Source organism: Lasiodiplodia theobromae (genome assembly GCF_012971845.1).
Source record: "Lasiodiplodia theobromae strain AM2As chromosome Unknown scaffold_6, whole genome shotgun sequence".
Classification (NCBI taxonomy): domain Eukaryota; kingdom Fungi; phylum Ascomycota; class Dothideomycetes; order Botryosphaeriales; family Botryosphaeriaceae; genus Lasiodiplodia; species Lasiodiplodia theobromae.
This window is the reverse complement of record NW_023336552.1, coordinates 310,053-331,617: the sequence shown is the minus strand read 5'-3', so window position 1 is coordinate 331,617 and position 21,565 is coordinate 310,053. Positions and strand designations below refer to the sequence as shown.

Here is a 21,565-nt window from a genome sequence, read left to right as displayed (position 1 = left end):
TTTCGCAGAAAAAGAAAACTCATAAATCAAATTGATATCCAGCGCCTCCCAGCCACGGTCATCATGCCAGCTTCAAAAACGTCGAATCCTTGGTCTGCCTCTCCCACGCGCTCCTCTCCACTCTTCCCACACTCTTCCGGTACGCCGTCCCCTTCCTCCTCTCTATCCACAGCACGTTATACCACTCGTATTTCTCCTCGCCCCGAGGCCGTTTCTCATAATCCCATTCCTCAATCGGCTTCCGTTTGTTCGCCTCCCTTGCGGCCCTGCTGCTACTCCGGCCGTCGTCGCCCTCCTCCTCTTCCTCCTCGACATCCTCCCAGCACCACCCCCTCGACAGGGCCACCAGCTCTATCCTCTGCCCATTCGGCTCGATGTCGCAGATGCCTTCGAAGTTCGACTGCAGGATGCCCACCCAGTTGCCCGCGTCGTCGACGACGGAGAAGGGGCCGGGGATCTTGTGCCAGGCGTGCGATTCGGCGTCCTCGACGCTGCGATCAGGGCCTCTCTTGCCCAAGTAGAGCCACGTCCTCTCGGTGCAGCCCGACAGCAGCGGCGTGAAGATCTTGGGCGCAACGAGCTCTTCTTCAGGGGCATCCGACGCCAGCGGGATGGGGAAGGCGAAGTTCTCGTGCAGGGAAAACTCGTCGATGTCGGGCTTCCTGCTCGAGACGTGGCGGTATGCGTACGGGCGGCCGTCCGGGTGGTCGAGCAGGTCGTAGTCGCCGCGCACGAGGTCGCGGAGCGGGATACGGTGCCGCGTCCAGCCCTGCGGCACCGTGTCGCGCGCATACTCTTCGATGGCGGTCCGGTACTTGCACCACGTGCTCTCGACGCGGAGGAGGTCCGTCTCGACGCTCTCGCGCACGAACCACACCACCGTCGGCACCGTGCGTGTCTGGCTCTCTCCCATGGCTTGCAGGAAACAGTCGTTGCCACTCCGCCACGAGTCCGTGTCGATGCGGCCCTCCCATCCCATCCAGCTCCAGCTCGGCAGGATATCAGCCGCCTCGTCCTGCACGTTCGCCGGCACCCGCCGCTTCATGCACGCCTCGTGCGACCCCCAGAGCAGGGCGACGTCGAAGAACATGGCCGGGAGACCGCAGATGATGCCGCCCACGAAGCTTTTGCTCAGCATGGTTGCTGTTCCTGCGAAAGCGTAGGGAAGGTCCTCTGGGTAAGTGAGCTGTTTTGCGTTGAATGCGTACACCAGCTTGCCAAAGTCATTCAAGCTGGGCAACGGCTGCAGAAGCCTCTGCTTGCGGGGCAGCAGCATGGTGCTCATGCCCGATGCTTGCCCCATTCCGTATTCGAGCTTTGGGTATTGAATCTGCGCAATCTCCTCTTCCCACGTAGCACTTTCGCATTTCCAGTGCACCGAATCGTCCTTGAAAATTATTTTCCTCCGGGAGAACAAGTATTCCTGGAAGGTCCACGCTCGATAGGCATATTTTGTGGGCATGAGCCGAGAGAACCACCCGTCTCCGTAACTCAAGATCTGGGTGCCATTACGAAGGGCATGGATCTCATCGCTGAGTTGACGAGGGTTCGAGACACCCTGAATACCGCTTAATCCATAGTCGGCAGTCTCTCCCTGTGCCGCCACAATTGTCACCGTGGCGTTTGCATAGATCGAAGCCATGCCATGGATTTGATCCCAGAGTTCTTCCCCGTCTTCCTGGAGGATGCAGAGTGAGTCGACCCATAGGTATCTCCCACCAAGCAGCGGGACCAGTCCAATTGCATCTCTAATAGTCCGTGGAATTGCGATGTCGTCACGGTCAAGGTAGCCTTCCTGCTGAAGCTGGTCGAGGTCTTCTCGCAGCGTCTTGTATTGGTTAGCAGCTCCCCAAACGTAACTCAGCGCCACGTAAGGCTGCCCCGGCTCCGCTTCAACCAGACATCGGCGCTTTGTGTCAACGAGCCAGCATGGACTTGTAGAAGGTAGTCGTGAGTCAATAACATTGCACCTATCACCATGCTCTTCGTGGCAGTTTCTCATCCACTTCTGAAACAGCTCCGGGTTAATCCAGTCTTTATCGCCAATGCTGTATCTCTTTCCAGGAGGGTGGTCCGCGGTCCTTGCTGCAGCTTGCACGCGGCCTTCCAGTAGGTCCAAACGGTTCTCGGAAACCACCTGGTCGCCGTGGGGGCCAACTCCGACCAGCTGGGCGCTCGAGCCTTCCGAACCCCTCCAAACATGGACATCCTGGATTTGTGTCCTTCCCGGCCAACGGACTCCGCGCACAAGGCCAGAGTGCGACTGACATGACGATGCTTGCGTGACGTCCGTGAACGCACCAAGCTTCAGGTGCACTGACGTCCCGCGAGGACATCTCAGGACCCAATTCAGCCGGTAACAAACATCACATTCCGGAGGCTTCGGCCCGGAAGTTAGCAAGGCCATACATGGTTCCGAGGCGGGGAAAGCCTTACAGACTCGCCATTCGTGATTTGTTCCCGGTATAGCCTCTCCCAGTGGAGGTCCGAAGCATCAAAATTCATGGTCCTCCGTAAGAGATGGTGGTTGCTTGGGCAGTGTGTGATTTAAGGAGGGGGCCGTTCGTGTAAGGAGTGTCACCGCCTTCTCCTGGATGACGTAAGCCAGTGGAACACCACTAATCGCATCCAAGACCATTGAAGTGACGCGAAGTCGTAAAATCTCGAAGGTTTGCGCTATTGGTTTATTGACGTAGGAGCGGAAGACGTTCTTTGTCGATTGAGAGCTTCGACCCTGCTGCCCCTATTGGCCCCTGAAAGAACTGGTCGATGGCTACCAATGGCGTATGAGCAGCTCCGCTAGCCGAGAAAGACTGCTGATCACGCAGGCAGCCGCCGTAAATGTTGTTTGCCAGAAAGCAGGCAGCCAATCATACCTTAATCGACCGAGCCATCTGCCATGTCCGGGTTGAATCCTGTCGAGGACACCTACTGCTCGTTTCGCATTTTCCGGTGTAATATATCTTCATGGAGGCCGAGAGAGCTGACAAGACGAAGGCAGACTTCCAAATGAAGCAGCCTCATGGGCGTGGCATCCGTTGGTTTGGTTCAAGGAATGATATCGACGATAGGGAAGGAAAAAAAAAAAGAAAGAGAGAGAGAGGTATGACATTCGGCGAATGACATGTGTCTTGCGAAGGAGCCCAGGATGTTTTACTTGAAATCCTTCGGCGCCACAGAATCCGTTGTGTGTTCTGCTGGGGGTGAATGCATTGTCTACGATGTGGCGATAGCGCGACGGGTGTAACAGGCGCGACAGGTGGCGCAATAAGGTTTCCTCGTCGCGTTTCCCCAAGGTCTATTCTTGAACAATCGTCAACAACCGGCCTATTTTGGCGAGTCGGTGATGAGATGAAGTTGCGAGTTGTTTGATTATTGAATCTGATAAGCAACGCGTGAGGCGGAGTAGCTCGACTAGCGCGGAGTTTCCGAGCCTCTTTTATTGAGGAACCTGTAGATGTTGTTCCAACTCTGTCCTCTCGGAAAGTATCAAGCTTGCTGCTGTTCGGTGATCTGGATGAGGTAGCGGTGTCGCACGCATCCGACTTGAAGCACGCTGAAATGTACCTATGTCTTGCCAGGCAGCTGGGTGCGGTCCGCTTCTCAAGGAAAGCGCAGAGACGGATTAGTAGTGGTCATTTTCGGATGGATGCTGGGTAGATAGCGTTGTTGAGGGGGTATCGTCACTTGGCGGTTTCGTGGATGCGTGGAGGGAAGGAGGTGATTGTGCTCGGATAGTCAGGGAAGCCGCGGGGCACGTGGTTTTGCATTGTCAGCAATCAAGACAAACCTGTTTTCCAGCGAACGAATGAGCATCATACAGCAAAGACCTGATCCAAGCGAATTGGACTTGACCTATATCGTCATGATCAGTGCATATTAAAATTAATACAAGTCTGTGAACGGCATGCGCTTCGGCCTCCACTACATACATTACCAAAATAAAATATAGTCATCATGCATGAGATGGATCGACTATGATGCGGATGTATGATTTTCTTACGGACCAGATCGCTCTGATCTATTTGATGAATCTAGTCAATGAAGTATATATAGAAGAGAATACAGTCTGGAAATGAAACACACGGGACGACATGATCAATACCCGACCGACCAGCCTTAAATGCGAACCATCATTCTTTTGCAATGTTAGAGGGAGAGTGTGAAATTTTCTCGGGCGCAGCTGCTACGGATATCCGCTCTGCCGCATTTTTGCCTTGAGCTCGCTGGTACCCAGTATATCTCTCTGCCTCCTTGCTCTGAAAACAGGCTTGACAATGTCAGTGTCCGCTTCCACCTCCGGAGGTTCTGGCTCTTCGAGAATAGTTGAGAGATACACAGAATCATCACTATCGGATCCTGAATCCCAAGAGTCTTTGCGGTAGATGGTTGGCTTTGCGTGTGGCGCGAGTCTGTCGGTGCTTAAATTGGGAGGCAGGCTAGAAGAATGCGCGTTGCTGAGGTTGTAGAGCTGAGAACCCGGGCCGATGACTTCGGGGCCGTTGGTGCCTGCGTAGGCGCGAGCGATGGATGCGACTATGGACTGGTTGTCTTCCTTATGCTGCGCTCGATGCGGTGGTGATACGCTGGGTTTAGATGGAACGTGGTCGGTGGAAGACTGCGAGTAGAGATCGAGTACTTCGTCGATGGAAGGAATCGTGTAGACGCTGATATGATTCAAAATGTGCGGGTAGCGCGTTCCTGTGTGGACCCTAGTTAGCATGGCCATTTCCCTGGTGGTGAAGAAGGAAGCAATTACAACGGGAGCGGGGAAACGCAATATGACCGGGTAAGAGCTGCTCGCGGAACTGAGGACGGGTTGGCACATATGTTGATCGTTTGTGTAGACAAAGCAACGCACATGCATACCTCTAATGTCTCCTCTAACCGTCGACACGACGATATCGTCCTCGACGCCCATGGGGCCAGTGCTGCGGATCTCGCCCCAAGAACCGCTGTTTGTTGTCATTTCAAGCAGTTGGTACTGGCTACCGTTGGGAAGCAGCGGGGTAGTTTAGAACCGGTGATTGGTCCGAGTAGCGTGTTAATGCCGTGGAGAATGAGCATGGAGACGGGAAGGAACAGCCCGCTTATAACCCCATGGCCTGGAGGGCGGGGAACCAAAAGCTGACAGTACATAAGCTGAAAACATGTGGAAACTCATCTCACTGCAGCGAAGTTGTGGAGGCACAGTTGGCTCGGTCGACAGTGGACTCCCAACGTTACATTTTTGCTCTGAGGCGTTGCTTTTTTCATGACACTGGGCCCGGTTCCTTTGAGGACCTGGATATCTATATTCAGAGGCAAACGCGTTGTGGCTTGGCGTGGTGCCTGCAGGTACGGATCGTCGTAGCTCCAACGGTAGTAGGAAACGCGTTGGGGGCTGCTCCTCTGACGACAAACGACTTAAAAGCAAACCGGCAGACTCGATCTGAAGTGTGTTGGGCAAAGCGCCTTCACAGCGACATGGAAATTGCAGCTGGCTGGGAATCGCAGCCGACGCCCACTTCGGGTCCGAGGTGCATTCGAGCGGAAAATTTCAGATTCTGCGGTGAACTAAAGTGAGGCTTGAAGTCAACCAAGGATGCACCGGAGCGGACGGAGCGGCGATTGCTGCTATTCTGGAGCCGGAGATGGGGGCATGTTGGAGCGGCTGCGCCACGACGCCACGCGAGGAATAGTGCGCGCGGCACCAGCGTGCGCGGTCTGCTGGTGATGTCGCAGTGGGGAAGACGGCGACGTGTTTGACAGGAGTCAGATGACGCCGGGCGCCGATCGGTTTGGTGCGACGAAGAGCGTTGAGGTCGGCGTGGAGACACGGCGACTCGCTCGCTGATAAGAAGGTTGCGCAGCAGCATGTGAGACTGACGCGATAGGCAAGCAGGCTGGCCCGGAAGCGCGGCCGGACCGGGCGTTGCTGTTGGGACCAGCAGGCTGGGGAGAGGCTGGCAGGCTTGGAGCTCTCAGTCGTCGAGCAGGCAGCGCATCTTCTTCAACCTCCAGCGTCCAGCTCACACACACACTTTCGCGCCGCCGCGCATCGGATTGACACCGCACGCGCCCCAGCTCTAGCGCCTGCCAGCGCGAGCAGTTCCGCGACTCAGTGCGCAATTGACCGTCATTCCTGCCGCCTCGCCCGCATCCAGCGCAGCGCATCTCTCGCCGGTCCGACCCCGCCGCGTGCGCCTTGCCCACAATGGGCTCCTACACGTTCAAGTGGTACGCGAAATTACCCTCGTTTCGCCCGCCCGCGCTGATTTCCCGCGTCTACCTAGGGAGGGCCCGGCCACCGACGTCTATGTCACCGGCACTTTCGATGACTGGGCCAAGACGGTCCAGCTAGACCACAAGGATGGCCGCTTCGAGAAGACGGTGCCGCTCCCCAAGAATGACGAAAAGGTGCTTTATAAGGTGAGGTCCCACCCGCTGCGCCCGAGTCTCACCGCGCCGTGCGCGCAGCAAATCCCCGCTGCATACAAACCGGATTTCGTCACCTGGTCAACGCACACACCGCTTACCGCTCCACCCACAGTTTGTCGTCGACGGCAATTGGACCACCAGCACACAGGCCCCTCAGGAAGACGACGGCCACGGAATCTACAACAACGTCCTCCTCCCCGCCGACTTTCTTTCCTCCCCATCCGCACACATCATGTCTTCCGCCGCCCCCGATTCCACCACCGCCCAGCTCGCCGGCGAACAGCCCAAGGAGACGCCCAAGCTCGACGACGTCCCCGGCGCCTTCATCGAGACCCCCGCCAACGAGCTGCAGTCCTTTTCCGTGAACCCTATTCCTGCCTCCAATGGCGACGCAAACCCCGTGAAGCTTGCTCCCGGCGAGCCCGTCCCCGACCCGAGCACCATCCACGACAACACCGTCGAGTCGACCGTCCAGGACGACGCCGAGCTCAAGGCCCAGCACGAGGAGACGGAGCAGGCCTTCGGCGTGAACCCGCTGCCTGCCTCCAACACTGCCGGCAACCCAATTCAGCTTGCCCCGGGCGAGCCCGTCCCCGAGCCCGAGACCATCTCTGCCAACAACATCAACAGCAATGTCACGCTGGACAAGGAGTCGTATGAGAAGGGCGAGTCGCTTCCGCCGCAGCTTGGCCCCGTCGTCACTCCTGACGCCGAGCGTGGCGCCGCCATGTTCGATATCCCCGGTATCACCTCCACCACCATCCCCGAGTCGAGCCTCCCCATGGGCTCTGGCCCGAGCGCTGCCGCTGCCGATCCTGGTGTGACCGTTCAGTCTGCCCACCCTGAGAGCACCACCGCTGCTCTCGCTGGCGAGGTTCCCAAGGAGCCGCGCGGCGTCCCCGAGGTCGTCTCAGAGAGCCAGGCTGAAGCCGGAGCTGCTCCCGAAGCCTCCGCGAACCCGGTCGCTGTCGAGGAGAAGGCTGAGACGGAGAAGGAGCTTCTTGACAAGGTTCCCGAGCAGCCCGCTACCTCTGAGGACTCAACCGCCGCTAACATCGCCGGCGCTGTCGCTGGTGGTGTCGCAGCTGCCGGTGCCGCCGCGCTGGGCGCTGCCGTCGTTGCGAAGGACAAGGCCTCGGAAGCTGTTGGCGCCGCCACTACGAGCGAGTCGGCCCCTGAAGAAGTACCCCAGGTTGTCAGCGAGTCCATTGAGGCTGCTCACGCCAGCCCCGAGGCCGCCGCAAACCCTGAGGCTGTGGCCGACAAGGCCGATGTCGAAGAGGAACTTCTCAAGAAGGTGCCCGAGTCGGAGGCCACTGGTCAGTCCGCTGAAGAGAAGGACGTGCCCCCTGCGGTTTTCAGCTCCATCGAGAAGTCCGGAGAGAGCCCTGAGGCCGCTGCAAACCCCGAGGCCGTGGCCGAGAAGGCTGAGGTTGAAGAGGAGCTCCTCAAGAAGGTCCCTGAGGCCGAAGCTAACGGAACTGCTTCCGTCCCTGACGTCGTCAAGGAGTCGATTGCCCAGGCCGATGAGAGCCCCGAGGCTGCCGCCAACCCTGAGGCGGTCCAGGCAAAGTCTGCCGTTGAGAGCGAGCTGAAGGAAGAGGTCAAGGCCACGGATGAAGTCGCCGATGTTGCGCCCACTGAGGCCGCAGCTCTCTCCGCGACGGCTCCTGCTGCCACGACTGAAAACGATATTAACCCCAAGGCGCTGTCTCCCGATGAGCCTCTGAAGTCGTCCAGCGAGCCCGAAGTCCCCGCAACCTCTCTCAGCGTGCCTCCGGGATCTGATGCAAAGGTGGACGAGGTTCCCAGCGACCTCAACGCTCCTGCCGACAAGCCTGCGCAGACCGAGGTGAGCAGCGATGTCAGCCCCACGGCAGAACCTGCTGCTCCTACCACCACCGAGCAGACCGAGCCCACCGTCACCACGGGCACTGAGACCACTGCTGTGCCCGCAACTTCGGAGCCCACCGGCGCCGAGAACGACCAGAAGCCCCCGGCCACTCCCGCCAAGTCTGACAAGGACAAGACGCCTGACACGCCTGCTTCCTCCGGCTCTGACAAGAAGGCCAAGAGACGTAGCTTCTGGGGCAAGCTGAAGGACAAGTTCACTGGAGGTGGCCACAAGGAGCCAGCTCCTCAGAAGGAGCAGACCCTTCAACCCCAAACGGAGCAGACTCCTCAGGCCTCTTCCTAAACCGGCATAGATTTCAAATTCCCTCGAGTCTAAAGAGATGACCCGACCTGACGACTGTGTCAGGGGAAAAGAGGGATGAGAGCTGCCATCGTTGAAGCAATTCAATGGATACCTGCGCGTGAGCATGAGCAACTAAGTTGCTGTCTTGATATTGAAATGATGATGAAGTGGTGGTGGGAATTCCCTAGGTTTAATGGCAATGGCAGCTGGGTCGACAGAAGGAATATTTTGGTGGTGATGGGTGGTCTTCTGCATTTCTTGGTTTGCAGCCCGTCTTTTTCCTATTGCGTGTGTAGCATTTTGTCCACGCCTCCTCTCTTAGTTCATTTTCTGTTGGCAGCTTTCTCTTGTGGTCTGTTGATATACCTCGGTCTCGTACGTACTCTAGGGTACCTATAATCAGTTCTTTTTTCTGAGTCAGTCGGCGCTCAAGACCGTCTTCGCGTTGTTTTGATTTTGCTTGAAGTCTCTCTTCGCCTCAAATGGCTTCCCTCGTTGGCTGCTATCATGATCCTTTAGAAGGTTTTGCATGGCAACGCACTGTTTCACTGTCAACTATCTGTTCAGCGTTCCATCTCTGGCCGACCTTTCTTTGGTTTGCTTCTACAGTCATGACGATGTCACGGCAGGACTACGTGTGCATATCTGAGCATCCCCCTTTTGCATCCTGGTCTTTACAAATGATTGCATAGGAACCTACATAGTGGAAATCGAGGTATTAAACTCACGATCTGCAATAATAATTGCAAGGAATATCCACTACTGATCAACGACTCAAGCATCGTTGTGATTATTGCGAATAGAATAAGAGCTGAAGAAGGTCCTAGTCATAGGCTTTCAGCGGATCTTTCGGGAGTAAATATCTGGATGGTATACGCATCATCCATATTATCCCGCGGATTCGCCACCCGTTGGAGCAGGCACCTCCAATTATAAAGCTAAATATAACAACTCCGAAATCTTACTTACTTTGCATTCTACTGTGGACCCTAGTGAATCAGATGCAACCCAGCGGTACTTGGCTCCCTTCCGCGCGGTCTTGACAATTGAAGGCTTACTTTGTCACTTTTGGACACACGCCGAAGTTCTACAGAATTAATCGATCAAACTATTACGGCCCCGCATCTCCACGTGATGATGCTGATGATGACCCATGTATGTAGGAAGTGAACGGAAGTCTTTTTTAATATTGCTTATTAAACTTGCTTCTGTCGGCATATGTGTGATTATATTATAACGCCTTAGAATTTGACAAGGCACAGGCTTATCTCCAGTAAAACAAGTGTCTTTCTGCTAATGATGTGACGCAGCAACTAGAACTTATTCTGAAGCAGCCTTTTACTCTATGCTGTAGAAATCCAGCCTTCTCATATTCTTCCGGTGAATAGTTAGTTAAAACAAGTGGAGGAGAAGCTCACTCGGGCTTTCACGAGCGCCAGAGTGATCGAAGGTGAGGTCTTAAGTCCAATGGGTGTGTGTATGTTGAGCTGGAAGAGTGTTAGAAACAGCAATCGATCATGAGACGCTTTTTCACCTGAACGGATTTTTTTTTTTTTAAAAAAACATGCTCTATCATCTGCATGGCTGGTGGCTCGTAATCGCGCTCGACCAAACACGTCAGACAACACGTCGGCATCATAGAAAAAAAAAACAAAATAGCCGCCTCGTATTCCATCATATCTTCCCCCTGTCTGTATTGAGAGCTTACAAGGTTTCAACCTCGTAGAATGGAAGTACTCTGGCCTCTCTGAGCCTCCTGTTCCTAACTAGATCGTCTTTAGCGCCCCTTCATTGCACTGGATTGATGATGAATATTAACGGCTGCTCATAAAGATAACAAACAGCAAGAAAATCTGGTAAACGGCTTTTTTCTGTCAAGACGCTGCAGATATGGCAGACGAGAATTGTTTATGCTGCAGACGGTGTGACTAGCGGAGGCAACAAAACAGAGTTCACAGTTCGTTCTTGCTGGTAAGACCCCAATTGCATACCACACTTTGTTGACTAAAGTCTCTATGGTGTGGATGATCGGCAAGGCAATGGCTGAAGACTCAAACATCTCTCCCCTATAAATAACAGAGTGCATCGATCAAATACTTGCGCACCTGCTTGACTTCGTGCCCACACCTTCGTCACCCTTGCACATGACATGCACGCATACACCATACCAATCAGCTGCAGCAGGCAGCAATGGTGGCACGGACACTCCGCACATTTGATCAGGCTCGTCGAGCTGCTGACGCACAAGGCACAGGAGGAGGAGAATGCTACACGAATCCCTATAAAAGTCAGAGACGGGATTTATCCCTATTGCAAGGTTAACTGTGTGGGCACCTCGAGGTCTAAGGGATTGACATCGATCCCGCTCTCGGTCACTTCTTGCGGTTGCCTTGTTCAAAATGTTCCTACTCGCGTTGTTTGTTGGTTGAAGTAAGCGTGTCAGTTAATCTCTAAGGCAATCATATGTAGTCCGGCAACCGCAGGGTTTGATGCAGAACTAAAATCATGACGGCTGGTGAACTTCAACAATTTTCACTCATGATGATGGCTACGCTTTAGTGTTAGCGCGGTACTTGCTATCAAATCATTCAACGGAGGGCGGTCACTAGCAGAGAGAGCTAATGGTCCGGTAAGTTTATTGAGGCGCAATCTGAGCCTCTGCGAAATTATCATCTACAGGCACCCTGGATGAGTCTGAATAGTAACCACAAGCAATGAAATTTGTAAAGTGACATGCACAACCTCCACAATAACTATCAAGTACAATTTTTTTTTTTGTACACTTAGAGCATCGCCATGGGGATATCGCAACGACAATACCTACAAAAGAAACTGGTCCAATGAGTGTCCAACATCTTCACTACGCGCACTTACAGCAGCGCCCTCTCGCGGTATTGCTTCATACCGTATGCGACTGCTCACAGAGGAAACCTCAGTGTCAGCTTACACAAATCTCATACTATAAAGACATCGAAATCAGCCAACAAGGTTCACTTACCAATAAGCACGACCAGCCATCTGACGAGGCCACCGCCCTTACCTTTCGCGCCCAAGCCCACAAGAGTAAGGAGCCAGTTGGTCTTTGGGTTTCCTTCGCGGTCGAAGTTGGGCTTAAGCTCGCTCATCTGCTTGTATTGCTTCGTCTTCTTATCCGTGTACGGCGGGTAACGGACGGCGAGGAGAGACTCCATCCATCCAGGGGTCGTCGTCACGGAGCGGCGATGGGTGAAGGCGTCGAAAGAGGCGCGGCCGCGGTAGGCGCCCTGTCCGCTGGTACCGACACCACCGAAAGCAAGGGTAGGGATCGCGGCGTGAAAGAAACCGCTAGAATGACATGTTAGTACAAGATACATGACTTATTGAGGATGGAAACCCACTCATTGACCGAGGCACCGCCAGATCGGGTCTCGTTAAGGACTGTTGTTACACCTGTTAGACTTGTTCACTCCTCTAGGCAGTAATAAACTTACTCCTTTCCGTCTCCTTCTTGGAACCGAAAGGATAGACACCAAGCGGCGTGTCATGGACGTCGTTCGCAATCTTAATAGCCTCGTCCAGGTCCTTAACCGGCAGAACAGGAATAAGAGGACCGAAACTTTCTTCGGCAATCAAGCTATCATTTTGGCTCTCGACCTGCACAACGGTAGGCTCGAAGAACAGATCCGACTCATCCATGGTGCCGCCCATGACGATCTTGCCATTGCTCTCGTCGAGCATCTTCTTTAACCTCCTGAACTGCCTCTCGTTCACGATATGGCTGTAGTCAGGGCTGTTGCGCGCCCCCTGGGGGAAGAACTCATCATACGCGGTGCGCAGCTCAGCAAGCAGCGCAGGCAGGATCTCCTGGTCAACCATGATGTAGTTCTGGCTGACGCAGACCTGGCCGGCATTGTGGAGCTTCGCCCATAGCAACCTGCGCGCAGCCAAGCGGGGGTCGGCATTCTTAGTGACAATGGCTGGGTTCTTGCCGCCCAGCTCCAGCGTCACAGGGGTGAGAGTCTCGGCAGCCTTCTTCGCAATAATAGTGCCAACGCCGACGCCACCAGTATAGAAGATCTTATCCCACTTTTGGTCGAGCAGCGCGGTGGTCTCGGGAACGGCTCCCTGAACTACGGTATAGGCGGTCGAGTCAAGCGACTCGCGGAACACCTTCTCCAAGACGGCAGCGGCGGCGGGAGCGCTCTCGCTGGGCTTGAGGACCACGGTACAGCCGGCAGCGATGGCACCAATGACGGGACCGAGGGAAAGCTGGATGGGGAAGTTGTAGGCGCTGACCCCGCATCAGCATCCGCACCATAATAGTGACAACGTGGGAGAGCTCACCCAATAACAAGAACCGTGCCCAATGGCTCCTTTCTGATGTGCGGCGCGAGGAGCTTGTTTGCGAGAGGGATGTCGGGCGCCTTCTCGTCCTTGACCCATTTCGGTAGGTTGTTCTGGACGAAAACGATGTCGTTCAGGACCCAGCCATACTCGGCCATGTACGTCTCGAAGGAGGACTTGTTCAGGTCCTTCTTGCAGGCCTCGAGGATGAGCTGCTCGTTGTCCTTCAGCCTGCAACGCGTCAGCAACTGACGCAGAAGTCGCGGTGGAGCACGGGCTCACCCCCAATACAGCTTGCGCAGCTGCTTCAACCTGTACTCGACATTGCGGGTCTTCTGGGTGCTGAAGGTCGTGCGCAGAAGGTTGACAGTCGCGGGAATGCCGTCGATGGGCGTGTACACGAGCTCCGGGAGTTTCGACATGGCGGGCGAGGTAGAATTGGCGGGGGTGGTGTCGCGGTCGAAGGGGCGGATAGGCGCCTTTTTGAGGAGATTATGAATTTGTGGCCCCCACCTAGGCTACAGGAGAACAGCGGGATGCGGCGTCGACGTGAAGCATGAGCTTGGCCGTCTGAGCGCGCGCGCCTCGGCCCAGCGAACACCTTCCCCATCCGTGCACCCCTCGGGTCGGCTTCAAGAGTCTCTCCGTCGCGAGGTTTTACCCCAATTAGGCCTCCTTTTCTTCACTCTGCCCAATAGTGCACGTTATGAACACGACAAAGGGGCTCTAGAAAATTTTGATTCCTGCGCCGATTGGTGAGAGAAGAAGTTCGATGTTCCGCTCATTCCTTGAGCTATCTGCCGTGACGCGGTCCCCAATACATCCATAATACAGGAGCTATTGTACAAATCCCAATTGCCAGCCCATGCTAAGAATCCATTCCATGACCGTCATCTATTCCCTTTTCCGTTTTCCTTTTCCTAATTTTTGGCTTCCTCCGTATGCTCAGACTCCGTAGCCGTAAACGGCTCCGATATCTGAGGGCTTTCTTCCGCTACAACCGCCTCCTCTTGCTCGGGGCCACCAAAAGTGATTTGACCACTAGTGAAGTCCGAGATTGTGATTTGCTCCAACCTATTAATTTCCCTCCGCAGGTAGCTCACTACGGCAGCGAGTCCAGTAGCGTTGATCTCCTCTGCCTTCCAGATATTCCTCCACAGCGCCGCCGCCAGCACAGCGTCGCCCTTCACCAGACCCTCATCGTACGCAGCCATGACGCCGCGCCATTGAATGAACAGGTCTTGCAGGTACCTGTTGCGGATGCCTCGCGCCTGCATGTTGTGATATATGACCATACGGTTCTCCGCCTCGTAGAAGAAGTGGTCGAGCAGGTGCTGATGCCACGCCGGCGCGTGCTCCTTTGGGAATTTCCTGATATGCGTCGTCAAAATGTACATGTGAAGGAACGTTATCTGCGCCCAGGTGTTGAAAGTCGGCGTAAGACCCAGTCCTGGATATCCAGCTTCTAATCAGCAAACGGCTCCATATTTTTTTTGGGGGGTCCAGAGGACTGAGGGCATCTTCTACCTTCATACCACCACCCCTCCCCAACGCCCAGATCCTCTCCCTTCGCCGTCTTCGGCGCATCGCCCTCGGCATCCTTCTCGACGCGGTAGTCGGCCTGCCGCGCGCACTCACGGAACAGCATCTCGGTGCCGCCGTACGCGACGTACGTCTCGGTGCTGTCGCCGGCGCGCCCGTGCAGGCCCTGCGCGATGACCTGGCTCATGGTCGCGTGAGACGGCCCGCCCGCCGACGCGCTGGCGTAGGCATTGCCGGGCGCTGTGTGCTGCGCCTGCTGCGCGCCGAGGGGGTAGTCGAGCCTGGCGGGCGACGTGGGTGCTTCGGATTGCGATGGCGACCGTGATTGTTGCGCGGTGCGGGAGGCGAGCGAGAACGGGCGGCGGAGGGATGAGGAGGAGGGCGCGGTGCTTCTGCGTGTGGTTGCCTGTGGGGTTGGGGTTGTTTAGGACGGTGGTTCTTGAAGCAATGGGAGGTTGCGTTTTTTCTCTACCTGAGCGAAGCTGGAGGTGTGCTGTTGCAGTGCCCGCTTGCAGGCTCTGCAGGCGGATGAGGAAGCCATTGGTGCGGCCTTGGAAGAAAGGCAACAAGAAAAACAGTATGAAGATGTAGTAGAGTGGTAGGCAGGCTGCAGGTGGGAGGTACAAGCGTATAGCGCGCCGCTTACTTTTTGATGGCCGCGACTCGTGGATTGGGAAAGCTTGGGCCACAGCCTACGATCAATGACTTCACCATTATGGTAGCTATCAATCATCATGCAAATTTGTGTTCATTTTACGACCTCTTCAAAACCTCGGTCCGCCTTGTTCACATTGGATATTTCCGTCTACTCGTCGATATCCGCAACGCTCAAACTGGTGTACCTGTTCCCTCTTGCACTGGCGTAGTCGAGCGTCTCATCATTCCCCTCCGCATGTTCGGGACTCTTCGCCAGCACGTCGTCAATGCTCCAAGCTATGCGCTCTGCTCCGACACGTGCTCCTGCGAGATTAGGTGCAGCCGGGCCAAGTCGCAGACTGGCCAATCTGCCAGTGACAAACAGGGGCACTTCATCCTTCCACATGAGGTCATCATTCAGACACGGCAGTCCTCCGTGCCCATGGATAGGGTAGTCCCTATTCATTGACTTGAGGAGCGGCAAGGTCGTGAAGTCCGTCTGGATGCCCGTGGCGAAGTAAATGTAATCAATCGGTGGAAGCTCAGGTATTGGAGGTTCAGTGTCGACCGTCCAGGTCTGAGTGGAAGCATTGTACGACTTGCTCTTGATGACCGTGTCCGTGTGAAGCGAAACAGTCCCGCGAGCTATGTGCTTTTTGAGAATCTTTTGGAAGATCGGGGTGATGCTGCCTCCACCACGGGCCGATTTGATCTGCTCAAGACGTTCTAAACCAAGTGTTAGTATGAAGGGCAGCAGTGGCAGCGGTAGAGTTACCTACCCTCGTCCGTGTCGGCAGACCAGAAGGCAGCTTGCTCGATATTCCTAAACTTGCCCAACCAAGCCAGGTCCACATCGAACGGCTTGACCTTGCATGGGCCTCGCATCAAATGCCAGACTTTCGTGATACCCTTTCGAACCGCCATGTCCGAGATCTGGGCAGAGGTCAGACCACCACCGACCACCAACAAGTTGGTCTGCTCTTTAGCCTTGAGCTTTGCCGCGACGACGGGATCAGGGAACTGCTGGATCTGCATGGTGTGACACATCTGTGGGCAACCCTGCTCAGGATTGATGCCCGGGATGCTTGGAGCATTGGCAGGCCCTACTGCAAGGACAACTACCCTAGCATGGTGCACTCCGTTGTTGGTCCGAAGTGTGAAAACCTTATCTATGTCCGAGACGTCGCGAACGTAACCATATTCGATATCCTGGACTTGTTCCTGCTTGATCAAACCATCGCGGAGGCCGTACCGATCGACTATGCATTCGCAATGTTCTGAGAACAAAGGGCGAGAAGGTGTGAAGTAGTCTTTGCGGTCGCGTTCGTCAACGACGACTTCGGAGTGGGCCCTGATTGGTATCAGTCAAAGCAAATACATCTTCCGCTGTGGCTTTGCAATCATACTTGCGAGATTTGGCCCTCTGCTTCCTGAGATGTTTACTGATCTCTTTGCCAACGCACTCCCTGATCTCCACAAGTTCGTTCTCCCGGTGCTGTTCGTGAGCGTATGCCAGCAGACCGTCCCTGTCTCCGGGGTCGACATGGAAGAACATGGGACTCCGCAAGTTTGTGATCTCGAACGTCTTGAACAGCTTGTTCCACCGGCTTAGCCACTGATCGCCGGTTGCGTCAAGCACCAAAGTAGAGTATCGTCGTCCAAGTCGGGGAGCAGCCTGCGAGACTTGGCCGTTCTTCCTGTTCTTGATGCTCATTCTTGCTCCATGCTTGCGAATCCAATGGTAGCGCTGATGCTCTTCGTCAGTGAAGATTGCAGAGGGGGTGTGCTCGCACAGACGAGCAGCAACTGCGAGGCCGCAAGGGCCAGCCCCTACGATGACCACGTCGTGGACGAAGATGTTGCTCTCTCTGGTTGGGCTGTCCATATTCTTGATGAGGAATGAAGAAACTTTGAAGAGAAGAAGAAACAACTGGGTTAAATAAATGAAGCCGAGGGATATTAGTTGCGTGGGTTGGAGTATATGAGGTCAGAGTGGCCATCTGGAGTACCTTGATGGCTGTGTTGCCAGAGATCTCGGAAGCAACAGCACGAATGCAGGCATGGCCACAATCAAGCCAATCGGAGCTCGAAACAACCACTCGGTCGGATTACGAAAAGCTGCGGCTGATCCTGGGGGGTCTTTCTGGGGCGCTATGATTGTGATGCACGGCCTCAACGAAGTCCGTACTGAGCACCTTGATGGCACTCATTAGTCGGCCGAATTTGGGGAAAGTCGGGCCTCCATTTCGACATCCGAAGAGAAAGACAGATAGATCTTCAGGGATGAAGATGGTCGGAGTAGAGGATCCAAGTTGTTCTCTCATTTTGCAGGAAGTTGCCCAGGAAAACACATGTGCTCGACGTGAGCTGAAGTGACTGGTGGCATGATTTTGGGCTCACCACATCTTCAGAGCAGAAAAACACAACTGGACTCGCCGTTTGCGAACCCAAGAGGGTCTTGAGCATGTCTAGAGCTTACATACTGCGTATTAAGAAGCTCATTGAAGGAGCAATAGCGGCGTGAAAAGACACTATCATCGAGCGGCGAAACGGACATGCCACGTGCCCGGCTCCTATTACGGTTGATGAGGCAGTTAGGCCCTAGTTTCAGCGTAAATGAAACGATAGAAGAAGGTTGAGAACGGTCGAGAGGCCGAGAGGGAATGACGGGAAAGTGCGGAATGTGGGCACAAGCGAGAAAAGTCGTTGCCGACAGTCAGCGCGCGTCGGTCCGTCTTTGATCTCCAGCCGCGTCAACTTTCCCGATTCAAGAGCATCTACCGGCCATCAAGACCATGCCATGCGAAGAGTGGTAGTCACCGGTTTAGGCGCGGTCACGCCGCTGGGAGTTGGTGAGAGCTGCAGCCGTGCGGTCGCTCTGCTTGTGAGCTAACACAGCTGCCCTGCAGGCATCCGCAGAACATGGTCGCGCCTCATCGACGGTCACTGTGGCGTTGTCTCCGTCAAGGATCGCGGTCCTCGGTTTGCGGCACTGCCGAGTCAGGTCGCCGCAGTCGTTCCATCCGGGCCTAAGGAGGACGGAGGGTGGACGGCAAAAGAATGGCTCCAACCAGGTGTAAGACGCACCCAAAACCAAGTCACGGAAATGCTTGCTGACCCACGCAGGATGAGCGCAAGATGGCCCTCTTTGCCCAGTATGCCATGGCAGCCTCACACGAGGCGCTTGAGGATGCTGCGTGGCACCCAAAGGCTGAACAGGATTTGGAGGCTACCGTCCGTCTTTGCTTGGTCTAGCGTCAAGACTTCATAGCTGATATGCAATAGGGTGTCTACATCGGATCTGGCATTGGGAGCTTTGATGATGTGTACGAGACATCCATCGCCTACGATAAAGGCGGCTACAAGAAAGTCTCGCCATTATTCGTGCCCCGACTGCTCATTAATCTCGCTGCTGGACATATCTCGATGCGCTTTGGGCTGAAGGTTCGATGAACTCGCTGCCTCAAGCCGAACTCCGCTAACCTGCGTAGGGCCCGAACCACGCAGCAACAACAGCTTGCACAACCGGTGCCCACGCAATTGGCGATGCCGCTCGCTTCATTGCCTATGGTGATGCAGACGTCATGATTGCGGGCGGCGCCGAGTCCTGCATCCACCCTCTGGCAATTGCAGGTTTTGCTCGTGCAAGAAGTCTTGCCACGGACTGGAATGACACGCCTCATCTTGCTTCTAGGCCATTTGACAAGGACAGGGCCGGCTTCGTGATTGGGGAGGGTGCCGGTGTGCTTGTCCTCGAGGTTCGTATAAGAAACCCCACTAGATATGCACGGTGCTAATGTGTCGACAGGAACTTGAGCACGCGAAAGCTCGAGGTGCCCGAATCTATGCAGAGCTTAAAGGCTATGGTCTTTCTGCAGATGCCCACCATATGACTGCTCCTCGAGAAGACGGAGAGGGCCCGTTTCTTGCCATGAAGCGAGCTCTGAAGCATGCAAAACTCCCACCGAGCGCAGTTGATTATGTCAATGCCCACGCAACATCGACAGTCCTGGGCGATGCGGCCGAGAACATGGCCATCAAAACGCTTCTCTTGGGAGACCAAGGGCGGCAGAGAGCGGCAGATGTAAACGTCAGCAGCACGAAGGGAGCTATAGGCCATCTGCTCGGCGCCGCTGGATCCGTCGAGGCAATCTTCACGATTCTTGCCCTTCACCATGTACGTCTGATCTGGTTCCGCGGAGAAAATGCACCATTGACTCACCACACTCGCAGGGCATCCTCCCTCCAACGTTGAATTTGGAAACAGCCGGGGACCCACCGGAAGAATTTGACTGCAACTACGTTCCGAAGCAGGCACAGAAACGGGAAATCACGGTCGCTTTGTCGAATTCGTTCGGATTCGGAGGGACCAATGCAAGCCTGTGCTTTAGCAAATGGCAATAGAATCGAGTACAGCAGGAAAAAAAGAAGACGATGGTCCAATAAGAAGCGCCTGTGACATTCGCGTATGACCTGGCTCTTACCAGGATGGGACTGATAAGGCCGCGTTAGTGGCTTTCTTACCCCACCTTGGCCCAAGCGCCGTGATGAGCACGTTTCCAGCCAGTGATAGCAGACAAAAAACGCTGCCCGCAATCGGTGACGGCCGACGGCGTAAAGGGCCATCACATCTTTTTCTCTTGCCCTCGTACGTACCGCCTCCTTCGTCTTCATTCGCATTCCCTCCCGTTCATCGCCATGGCCGAGCCGCTGCAGAACTACCCTTCCGCGGGGACCGACATCCAAGTCGAAGATAAGGTCTCATTTCTGGGAAATGTTTCAAAGAAGGCTGAGATGTACCACGGCCGCGTGCCATACCTGCGTCGGCTGCCGTTCCCTGCCTTGGCCATTATCATTCTGATAGCCCTGGTTAATGCCGCTGTCTGGGTGGCCGTGGGAATCGTCTTGGTAAGCAGTACCTGTATTGGGAAATAGCAATATGAAAGCAATACTGACGTTGCATATACAGCACTTTCATCCGTCAGTAATCCAACCCATCTGTGTAAAGAAGCATTTGTATCTAATATCTACACTAGCGCTCTTATTTCTACGGCTATTCTCTCCTACACCCTTGGCCTGCGTCATGCTCTGGATGCAGACCATATTTCTGTAAGTCTATCCAAATTTGATATACGGCCTTATTACTGAAGCAAACCACGCAGGCCATCGATCTCATGACACGCCGCCTTATTGCCGCGGGCCAGAGGCCTGTGACTGTCGGCATGTTCTTTTCTCTGGGCCACTCAACGTATATTTCACCCCATTGTATCTCGCCCTAGACAACTTCTCTAATCCCCCTTCCCAGGATTGTCATAGTCACCTCAATCGTTGTTGCAGCCACGGCCTCTGCCGTCTCCGACAAGTTTGACAGATTCTCCCAAGTCGGTGGCATTATCGGCACCTCCGTGTCCGCCGCTTTCTTGATCCTGCTGGGCATCATGAACGTTTACATCCTGTACCGCCTGGTAAAGCAACTCAATGCGCTGCTGGCCGCCCATCCTAGTGAAGAGGAAGATGAAGACTTCAAGATCCACGGTGGGGGATGCCTCTTCAACATCTTCAAGAGCATGTTCAAGATGATTGACCGGTTCGTCCTCTCCGCTAAGCCCTACCACCGCTCCTAATTCCTGCAAACCAACTAATCCACCCAACAGGCCCTGGAAGATGTACCCCCTTGGAGTCCTCTTCGGTCTCGGCTTCGACACCTCGTCAGAGATCGCACTGCTCGGCATCTCTTCCATCCAAGCGGCGCGCGGCACGTCCATCTGGCTGATCCTGCTCTTCCCCTTGCTCTTCACGGCAGGCATGTGCCTGCTCGACACGGCCGACGGCGCGCTGATGATGTCGCTCTACACATCCACCGCCCTGGCCCGCGACCGCATCGCCATCCTCTACTACAGCATCGTCCTCACCGTCATCACCGTCGTCGTCGCCCTCGTCATCGGCGTCATCCAGCTGCTCACCCTCATCCTCAACGTCGCCGAGCCTACCGGCCGCTTCTGGGACGGCGTCGAAAAGGCTGGCGATAGCTATGAGATCATCGGTGCGTTTTCTCCCCTCTTTCTTTTTCCCACTTCTCGTTCCCATTCCTCCCCCTTTTTTCGTTAAATTGTCCCACATCTATGCTCACTATCTCTCAGGTGGCGCCATCTGTGGTTCTTTCATCGTCTTCGGCGCCCTTAGCGTTGTCCTCTACAAGCCCTGGCGTAGGCGCATCGACGAGAGGCGCGAAAGGCGTCAGGCTGCTCTGCTCCAGAACAACCAGCAAGATCCGGCTTCGGGCGACCGGGAGGGCCGCGAGACGCCTATCAGAAGGACCACTCCTTATGGCACGGTCGAGATCACGGACGAGGAGAGCCAGACGGCGCACCAGAGCAAGAGGAAGGGCGACAGGCAGCAAATTTCGGCGCAGGAGATTGGCGAGCACGCCTAAACGCAGGCGGTATC

At 55.1% G+C, this 21,565-nt stretch overlaps 7 protein-coding genes across 7 annotated transcripts; 3 read left to right on the top strand and 4 right to left on the bottom strand.

Moving 5' to 3' along the window:
• Nucleotides 1-61: 61 nt before the first annotated feature.
• Nucleotides 62-2,505, bottom strand: LTHEOB_2365 (Zinc finger TFIIS-type protein; the record flags this gene model as incomplete). Its single annotated transcript, XM_035511169.1, has 2 exons — nt 62-2,380; nt 2,437-2,505. 2 exons carry the CDS (start codon nt 2,503-2,505, stop codon nt 62-64), a joined length of 2,388 nt encoding a protein of 795 aa, XP_035364074.1.
• Nucleotides 2,506-4,186: 1,681 nt separating this feature from the next.
• Nucleotides 4,187-4,969, bottom strand: LTHEOB_2364 (uncharacterized protein; the record flags this gene model as incomplete). The annotated part of the gene is made up of 2 exons (XM_035511168.1): nt 4,187-4,701; nt 4,870-4,969. The coding sequence occupies 2 exons, from the start codon at nt 4,967-4,969 to the stop codon at nt 4,187-4,189; spliced, it is 615 nt and encodes a 204-aa protein (XP_035364073.1).
• A 1,227-nt stretch (nt 4,970-6,196) lies between these two features.
• LTHEOB_2363 (Carbohydrate-binding module family 48 protein) lies at nt 6,197-8,617 on the top strand (the record flags this gene model as incomplete). Its single annotated transcript, XM_035511167.1, has 3 exons — nt 6,197-6,219; nt 6,276-6,411; nt 6,533-8,617. The coding sequence occupies 3 exons, from the start codon at nt 6,197-6,199 to the stop codon at nt 8,615-8,617; spliced, it is 2,244 nt and encodes a 747-aa protein (XP_035364072.1).
• A 2,783-nt stretch (nt 8,618-11,400) lies between these two features.
• Nucleotides 11,401-13,362, bottom strand: LTHEOB_2362 (Fatty aldehyde dehydrogenase; the record flags this gene model as incomplete). Its single annotated transcript, XM_035511166.1, has 7 exons — nt 11,401-11,437; nt 11,492-11,531; nt 11,616-11,941; nt 11,995-12,034; nt 12,088-12,887; nt 12,941-13,171; nt 13,223-13,362. 7 exons carry the CDS (start codon nt 13,360-13,362, stop codon nt 11,401-11,403), a joined length of 1,614 nt encoding a protein of 537 aa, XP_035364071.1.
• Nucleotides 13,363-13,860: 498 nt separating this feature from the next.
• On the bottom strand, nt 13,861-17,003 carry LTHEOB_2361 (FAD binding domain containing protein; the record flags this gene model as incomplete). Its single annotated transcript, XM_035511165.1, has 5 exons — nt 13,861-14,390; nt 14,468-14,874; nt 15,325-15,844; nt 15,898-16,469; nt 16,525-17,003. The coding sequence occupies 5 exons, from the start codon at nt 17,001-17,003 to the stop codon at nt 13,861-13,863; spliced, it is 2,508 nt and encodes an 835-aa protein (XP_035364070.1).
• A 915-nt stretch (nt 17,004-17,918) lies between these two features.
• On the top strand, nt 17,919-19,522 carry LTHEOB_2360 (Beta-ketoacyl synthase; the record flags this gene model as incomplete). Its single annotated transcript, XM_035511164.1, has 7 exons — nt 17,919-17,970; nt 18,028-18,194; nt 18,245-18,352; nt 18,404-18,562; nt 18,610-18,876; nt 18,927-19,295; nt 19,352-19,522. 7 exons carry the CDS (start codon nt 17,919-17,921, stop codon nt 19,520-19,522), a joined length of 1,293 nt encoding a protein of 430 aa, XP_035364069.1.
• A 294-nt stretch (nt 19,523-19,816) lies between these two features.
• On the top strand, nt 19,817-21,551 carry LTHEOB_2359 (Nickel transporter; the record flags this gene model as incomplete). The annotated part of the gene is made up of 7 exons (XM_035511162.1): nt 19,817-20,026; nt 20,088-20,098; nt 20,155-20,227; nt 20,281-20,366; nt 20,424-20,705; nt 20,773-21,161; nt 21,259-21,551. The coding sequence occupies 7 exons, from the start codon at nt 19,817-19,819 to the stop codon at nt 21,549-21,551; spliced, it is 1,344 nt and encodes a 447-aa protein (XP_035364068.1).
• Nucleotides 21,552-21,565: the final 14 nt, after the last annotated feature.